At 51.7% G+C, this 8,330-nt stretch overlaps 1 protein-coding gene across 1 annotated transcript; it reads right to left on the bottom strand.

The window, feature by feature from the left end:
• Positions 1–2,450: 2,450 nt before the first annotated feature.
• Positions 2,451–6,389, bottom strand: KDELR3 (KDEL endoplasmic reticulum protein retention receptor 3; the record flags this gene model as incomplete). The annotated part of the gene is made up of 5 exons (XM_084294328.1): positions 2,451–2,491; positions 4,532–4,784; positions 4,967–5,125; positions 5,496–5,596; positions 6,299–6,389. The coding sequence occupies 5 exons, from the start codon at positions 6,387–6,389 to the stop codon at positions 2,451–2,453; spliced, it is 645 nt and encodes a 214-aa protein (XP_084150454.1).
• Positions 6,390–8,330: the final 1,941 nt, after the last annotated feature.

The following is an 8,330-nucleotide window of genomic DNA, read 5'->3' as shown; positions in this document are numbered from 1 at the left end:
GTGCTGCCACGGGGAGTGTTCTCAATGCCACTACGCCGAACAAAACGTGACAGAGTTTTCTGCACTTAAGAGGTTTGAATAGGGTGGGCTGGGGGGTGGGGGGGCGGGAGGTGTAAGGGGAGGAAGGGAGGAGGAGGAGGAGATTGCCTGGAATCTCCTTTCCATGAGGTAAGGAGTGAGCTGGTTAGTGCATCTTAATTCTGAAGCTTTCTTTCTTTTGTACCTTGCTCTGACTATTGCTTTTCCTGGCTTTTTGAGTGCATTTCCCCGATCCATTGGTCCCTTTGAGCTCAGCTCTTGCAGGTAGGTAGCATTTTAGAAAATGTTAGAGAAGAGTGGAATTTTAGTAAATACGTAAATAAATAATAATAAAAAAAAATGTTTATTTTACAGGCTAAGGTGGGTGTGAGGGGTTTTCCCCTTTAGTAAAGCATGTTGTCGACTTGTTACTTCTAATACCAGACGGTTCAGAGACAGTAGATGATAATAGGAGTTGGCTGCTCTTGATCTGAGAACGTGACAAAAGAATGGATACATCTCCTGGTTTGTGAGGCAAAATCTTTGCATTATGAGAGTGCAGGTTGTTTTCTTTCTTTTTTTTTTTTCTTTTTTTTTTTTTTCTGTTGGCGTTCTTGCATATGGATGAGCAAGGCAGCCCACCCCTTCTGTAGCAGAGTGGAACTTCTTATAGCCCAGGAAAAGAGCTTGCTTATACAGAAATTATTTCTTTTTAAAAAAATAAATAAATAAAAAAAATCCCAGAGTATAATTTTGGGGGGTGAATGCACATTTTCTTGTGCAGTACACAGGTAGGTTGCTGACAAGGAGAGGAAAGGGAGAGATTTTTCAGAACCTTGTTTCCCTCATCCCATCTCAAATTCCATTGCTTGGGCAGGAAATTTCTTTGCTTGTGTTCAAGTGAAAGCCAGAAACATTTCATTTATCCAGGCACTGACTGATCTGTCTTTGGCCTCCCTCACAAGCAAGCGTAGAGCTGTATTTTATTTTGACCTTTTTAAAAAGATTTATGAATTTGATGCAGAAATGTGTTGGAGGGGCGTAGGAGTAGGACATCTTGCTGACCGGCTTTAAAAAGGGTCTCTGGACCACCAAAGCTGCCTTATAGTCTGCTATAGCTTTCACTTCTTTTTCGGGGGGGACTTGCGCAGGTGTAAACGTGACGCACCAAGTCCCGCAGTGCTTTATTGTCACTGAGGTCAGCTGAAGTCCAGGGGCTCGGCTCAGCTCAGAGTGTTAACCAGATGTTGACCGCATCAAGGCACCGCGGCATGTGCTGCCCCTGTCCCACCTGGTGCTCGCTGCTCTGTTCCATCTCCCAGCTGGAGGGCCCTTGTTGATTAAAAAGCGTTAGCGTCTAGTAGTGTTTGCATTGTTTTTTTTTCGATCTGTAAAAGTTCTGTGGGAGTGTCGAACGACTCGGGTGTCTCCTCCCCTCCCACTTCCTGAAGAAATTTACTGTTTGGACTTCTCTGAACAATGGAAGGGTTAGTGGCTTTGTGTGGGATCAGCATCTCGTTTCACACTTGCTGGTCTCTGAACACATTCCTGTTGTATTAATGAAGACTTGAATTGAGAGATTCATAGATCTGTGGTGTTCAGACACAGGATACTAAGAGCTATGTTACTATTCTTAGTTTGTAAATTGTCCTTTTGATACCATCTTGTTTTCTTTTGTAGGTATAAATAAAAACACTGTTGTCAATAAAATGGTGAGCTTTGTCTTTATTTTTGGAGTGTAAAACAGTCTTTGCCCCTGTTCTCCCCCGTTCTGGAAAAAAGTCACATCCAGGGAGTTGGAAACACCTGCTGGTACCCCTCTGATTTTAATCGAAACGTCCCTCGTTTGTAGGACACGAGGAACAGTCACTGCAGGCGGGTGAGTGGGGATTGAATACATGAGAAGATTGGAGGCCCTTAGAGAATGGGGTTCAGGCAGAGCTAACTTTATGGGGCTGCTTGTGGTTAAAACAGCATCTGCCGTGTCAGGTGTGGCCACGTGTGGAATGAGCCAGTCGTGGCCTTTGCGTAATGAAGTGTTCCCTTTGCTACAGGCACTTGGTGAAGAACTAAATGCAGCGACCCTTTATTTCCCTTCTATTCCCTCTAGTGCCTCAGGGTCAAAGCAGAGGCATGTTTTGGAGGTGAGTGTTGAGAAAAGCAGGGGGAGAGTGATTTGTACTATCTTAGTATTGGCCAGCACTACTGAATAGCACCAAATTCAAGTTAAAAATACAAAAAAAAAAAAAAAAAAATGGAGGGAGAATCTCATCCAGGCAAAAAGCAGACCCGCTTTCCAGGCCCCGTTGTCTTCCTGGCACTCGAGTGAAGCTCAGCTGAGCCGTTCTTCAGTCAACAAGGGCCAGGAAAGGAAAGCTGTCATCCTAAGAGCTTCATCTTCGGGATTTCTTGTGTTGTCTGTGGGAATGTCTTCAAACAGGCATTGGAAGACTGAGCTTCTTCCCTTTTAGGACTATGAAAGGACAGAAAGAGAAGGTAAGGAAGGGATATTGTTGAAACAAGGAAACACTTCCCGAACCTGCTGTTTGGAGTGCTAGATAGTGCATTGTCAGGTTTGCACACCAAAATTTCCCCATTTTTTTTCCCTTGATGATGCAATACAGAGCCTGTTTTATCCCTGATGCATTTTTGGTCTTATTTAATTTTTAAATAGAGTACGTGCCATGAAGGCGGCCTGTGGCCAGACCCAGCATGCCCCATCTCAGCTGGTGGAGGCAGGTTGGATAGGAGGCCGCTTGGTGTGGTGGCCAGTGGCAGATAAGAGGCAATGGGCAATTCCATTTAAACACATGAAAAAAAGGTGTGTTTTATTTTTTATTTTTAATTTTTACTGTAAAGGTGGTCAAATGCTGGCACAGGCTGCCCACAGAGCCGTGGTGCCTCCACTCTGGTGATGCTGAGAACCTGACTGCACGTGGCCTGGGGGAACCTGCTCTAGGCGACCCTGCTGTCAGCAGGGGGCTGGAGCAGATGCTCCCACCCTCAACCGCTCTGAAACACGAGCTTTTGGGAGCTGAAAGCTTCCTCCAAATACCTTTCAGGTCCTCGTGTTAAACAGAAAGCGGCTCGTCGAGTTTTGAAAACAAGATAAAGAGAACTCGCATTATATAAAAGTCCCTTTACAATGCTTTGGTATCGGCTCTGAAGCCTTATTAAATAGGTTTCTTTATATAACACAGCCTTGCTTTTCTTATCGGAATCGCTGCCCTTTTGTCTGAGCTCCTCCGTGTTAGAAATGTTTTGAAAAGATGCTTTTTTTGCAAGAGTGTAAGAGAGATGCAACCTGCTATAATATTTCTGGTTTCCATAAATGACTGCAGAGTATTTGCATATCTCCAGTCACCTTTTCTTCCACATGATCCAGAAACTGGTGTAAAATAAAAGAGGGAAGAGAAAAAAAAAAAGCAATTCTCTTCCTGCTGTGATGTCCCAGGGACAAATACATATATTTTTTTCTTTTCCCTCCTGTATCATCTAAATTTTGTGGCTTTGTTGCTCCTGATGCAAAGCCCGAAGCCAGCAGTTGGTTCCTTTTCTCCCCTTTTGTTCCACCTTCCACAACTGCAAAGGCTGTGGGTTTCTAACAAAATGTGGAAGGACGCAGGACATATGAATTAAGCGAAGCTAAAATGGGAATTAGTGGAAGAAGAAAAAAAAAGGAATTGACGTGGAGCGCCTTGATGGTGGTTTTACAAAGTAGTTTTCTAGCCACAGAGATTTTTTTTCAATGATGGAAGGAAGTCTGAATGTGCTTGACCTGCTCAGTGCTCCTGTCACCTCTCCATCAGCAGGAATATCGCGTGAAGCCCCTAAAGGTCCACCCCCCAAAACCTCAAACACAGGCTTGTCCCTACTGGTTTTGGCAGCCTAGCTGGGAAATGCAAACAAAGAAGAAAATATTTGTTCGTTTGGCTACATTTTGTCTAATTCCACCCTCCTCAACAGAAAAGTGAGTCTTTTTTTTTATCCAGTCTCGGCAAACCATCGCGTGTGCTACCAAATTTTATGCCCGTGATGAGCTCCTTCGCTCTGGTATGCAGCCCTCTACCCGAGCAGAGCGCTGCAGCAGAAGGGGCAGCTGGTTTTGGCAAACAGAAGGGAGTGTCTTGTACGTGCAGATGCCTGCCTTCCTACAGAATCAGCTCTTGGGAACGCTGCATCTTTTACACCACAAGAAAAAGTAGGCTTAATAAAACCTCCATATGTCTGCAGTTGCTTTCTCAGGTACGGCGTCTGCCTGCGGCTATTTTTTCCTCCCCCCTCTAGGTTTTTTTTTTTCTGCGTGATTCATACATAATCTGTCAAAACGTACATGGAAGCGAATATGCCGAAATTGTTAACTTCCTAGGGTGGGTTAAACCAGGCTGAGCTCTGGTTTAATTTCTACCCAAACACAGCACAAGATAAACTCACGTCGGGCTTAACAGCGCAAGCTGCAGCCCCACCGCCCAGCGCAAGAAGGCTGAATGAAATTTTTTGGATTTACACCAACCTTTGGTAACGTAGAGATAGAAGAAGTCGCAGTAGAAGATGGTTTGCACCACGCCGGACACCACCGCGATCTGGTCGTAGAACTTCTCGGTGTGGTAGCGCCAGACCCAGTTGGCGATGTAGAGGGCGCGGTAGAGGCCCAGGAAGAAAAGGTAGTGGGTGGTGATGGTCTCCGCTTCCCCCGTCTTGCTGATCATGAAGAGCTGCGGGAGGATGGCCACGGACTCCAGGTAGATGGAGAAGGTCCAGAGTATCTGCAAAACCAAGGCGGTGAGGGCGTGGGCCTGCCTGTGGCACTGAGAGAAGATGGCATCCAGAGGTGGTGTGCTCTCTGAGGCCTGCCAGCATCACCTCCCTCACGCTTTTGGCAATAAAAATCTCGTTTATTTAACGTCCTGGGCTGCTGTGTCCCTCCCCAGCCCCACGGTCTCCTCACCTCCAGCGGGGTGAAGCTGTGGTTCTCCAGGAAGGCCAGGCCCGTGACGGGGACCAGCAGGAACTCCAGGCGGAAGGAGTCGTTCTCGCTGTCAAACGTCTTCCGAAATCTCACGTAGATCATGTAGACGGTGACGTAGGCGCATATCAAAAAAATGACCTGGGGGAGGGAAGGAAGATGAAGAGAGCTCGCTCACCCCACCAGCGCTTGGAGAGAGACAACTGTTAAGGTTCCTGCTGCAGAAGGACGCCCAGCCTTGGTTCACTGCGTCTTGTTCTGCTTTTATTGGGCTAAATGTGGCAGTGAGGGGGTTTTGTGGTCGATAGAGGACTGGAGACAGCACAGGGAGCATCTTTAGCTGCCCTTCTGTCTATAACCCACTGTGGATTTGGTGATGGTTGGAGGAGATGGAGTTTCTCCTTCCTCCCTCTGGCTGAAAAGCCAGTGTGGTGAAGATGCACCCTCACCTTCCCCGGGAAACCAGAGCCAGCCCAGGGAAACCTCTCGTTTTCGTGCTGCCCCTCCTTACCTTCATCACGGTGTTGTAGGCGGAGATGAAGGTGGTGAACAGGTCCAGGTAGCGGGTTGTGAAGACCAGGGCGAAGAGGATCTGGCTCTTCCCAGAGATACCTGCGTGGCGGGGAGAGGCGGGCAGGCAGGTGAGAGGAAAACAAATTCGGGTGCGGGTTTAGCCTCGTGCCTTTGTTGTGAGCAGCTGTGTACTCACACGGCCAGCCTCGCCACCAAGAAAAAACCCTTTCCCTTCCCTGCCTGGCTCCCTCCACGCGCCTGCCCGCCCCGCCGTGGGTTTGTGTGCTGTGCCACCTGCCGCACCGGGGGATTGCAGTGGGATGGGTGCTGCTGAGTCACTGCGGCTCCCAACCCCGAACCGAATCTGCCTGCGGTAAGCAACCTCTCCCATCCCTTGCCCGAGCAGCCTCGGGAGCCTGCCCGCTTTTTGGCAGGGCCTCCAGCCTGGAGCAGTTTTTCCCTGGAGGTGATTGCTTTTGGTGCCACCGCAACTTTTCCTTTTCCACCTTATCGCCCCCAGCCAAACACCTGCGCAGTGGCAGCGTGCCGTGCCACATCACATCCTTCTAGCACCTCCTGCTCCCTCCTGGCAGGGAAACCGCCCCGTGCCGGGCTGGTGGAGGCTCCTGCAAGCTGCAGCAAAGCCCCAAGGTCAGGGTTTGGCGAAAAACCCACCCAGGGCTACCAGCAAGGGGTGGGAGAAGCAGCAGGGAGGAGGAGGAGGAGGAGGAGGCTGATGCCCCCCAAGGGCCTGGGTGCAGTCGTTGCCCTGGCAGGGTCCCCTCCTTCCCTGGCACTCACCGGCGCAGGACTTGGACCTGTGGATCTTCAGCAGGAGGATGATGATGGCCAGCAAGTGGGAGATGTCCCCCAGGATGCGGAAGACGTTCATGGTGGCTCAGGCCCCTTGGCGCTGGTGGGCGAGGGCGGCCCTAAAACCCCGCGGGGAGCTTTATCCTCGGCCAAACTCTCGCTCGCGTCCCGCTGAACTTTCCTCCTCCTCCTCCCGCCGCCTGCAGCTCTCTTCTTCTGGCGGAGGAAAGCTCAGCCCCCCTTCCAAGCGCCTCTCCCCCTGCCCTCCAGGCCGGGCGCCCCCCTGCCTTGATGTCCCCACCGTGGGGATTTTTTCCTTTCCCAAACCTTCAGGGCCTGGGCAAAAAGTTGGGTTTTGTCCCGTCGGCCGGGCCGGGCTGTGCTGAGCAGCCCCAAAGCCAGCGCTGGGTGACGTGGCTCCCGGCTGGCCGGGGAGGAGGCAAAGGAGGAGGCGGAGGCGGGAATAACTGCGCTATTTTTCCCTTTTCCTTTTTTTTTTTTTCCTCCCCTTCCTCTCTTTTCCCCTACTTGTCTCAAGTTACACGTGGAAGCGTCCTTAAAGGAGCAAAGGCAGAGGGGACGCCGCTTGTCGGGCTGCTGCGACCTCGTGTCCCGGTGGGGCAGCGGGAATCAAGCAAGAGGAAGGGGCACCTCGGTGCTGCCATCCTTACCCCTTAGCAGCAGGGGATTGAGAGGAGACCTTCACCGAGTCCAAACGCACCCAAAAGCTCGGCTGGACCAACCCTGAGCCAAACCCTGTTCATTTTGGGGTGCCGAGAGGGGCAGGAGAGGCTGTGCCCAGCCTTCGCCCCCAGGCACTTGGCTCAGGTCTCCGTCCCTTACGGGCACATCGCCCGGGGCAGCGTCCCTAATGATTAAAGAGTACAAATATTATTCCCGGTGCTTACTAACAAGGCTATTAGCATCGCCGGCTTCCTTTCTGAATGCATTTGCATACATTTCCTCCCTGCCCATCGCGCTGCCTGTGGGTTTTCCCTCCCCGCCGCTGCAGCACCTGCTCTGCCGGGCTCCTCCAGCCGCGCTTGCAGGTTGGGCTGGGAAACACCCGCAGATCGCCGAGAAACGAGGGCTGCTGCCCACGAGGGAACCGAGGCAGGGGTGTGCAGAGCGGGGTGGAGGATTTAGGGATTTAGGATCCCCTCCCAGCCCTTGGAGAACAACGTCTGACAACCCTCGTCATCCTCTGGTGCTTTGCTTGTTGACCCATCCCGGGGGTGAAGCCGATCCTCCTCGGTGGAGGGCCATCAGTAGGAGTGTTGCAGGTGGTGGAAGGTCGCTCTCATCACCTCGTGCCCTCCCCAGCCCTAAAAAGAGCCAATCTCCAGCGGTGTCACCGGGATCTGATGGGCGAGGTGACCACGGGGACTTCAGGGGAAGGCCACCAGCAGCTCAGCGAGGGGCGCTTCGAGAAGGAAAATCTGGCGCACCAAGTGGGAGCAAGCAAAAAATAAACCCTCCCTCCCCCCTCCCTGCCTCCCGAAATACCGCCGGGCGCTGCCCCCACCCCGCGGTGATGCTCTCTCCATGCCTCCCGTCTCCATGGCGACTGCCAGGAATGTCGCCAGGGTGACAGGGAGGAGAGCGAGCTGGGATTTGGCATTAAAAACGGGAATTTGGGGTTGTTGGGTTTCTTTTTTTTTTTTTTTTTTATTCCCCTTTAGTTCTATTTTTGGGTTTCCCTCTCTGCCTGCGCTGCTTGGAGAGGTTGGCTCAAGCAGGGGCCAGGTGGCGGCAGCTCCGTCGAGGGTCCCCTCCCGACCCTGCCCATCCTGCGAGGCGATGGCACCGAGGAGAGGGGACACACGGGGCACCCTTCTGGCTAAAGCGTTTGTGTTTGGCCACCGGGAAGGCTCCTGCTGTTGGAGCACTGCGTTGGGGCAGTGGTGGGGTGGGGTGGAGGGGGTGGTAGGGGAGCCTGGTGGGTGCTGAGTGAGGAGTCCAGCGCTGTGCTGGCTGCTTAATCACTTGCAGTCAGGTCTGCCCGGGGCAGGGAGGGCTC

Source organism: Netta rufina, assembly GCF_964035555.1.
Source record: "Netta rufina genome assembly, chromosome: 1".
Lineage (NCBI taxonomy): Eukaryota > Metazoa > Chordata > Aves > Anseriformes > Anatidae > Netta > Netta rufina.
Note: the sequence above shows the minus strand (reverse complement) of the source record. Positions and strands in the feature narration are given on the sequence as shown.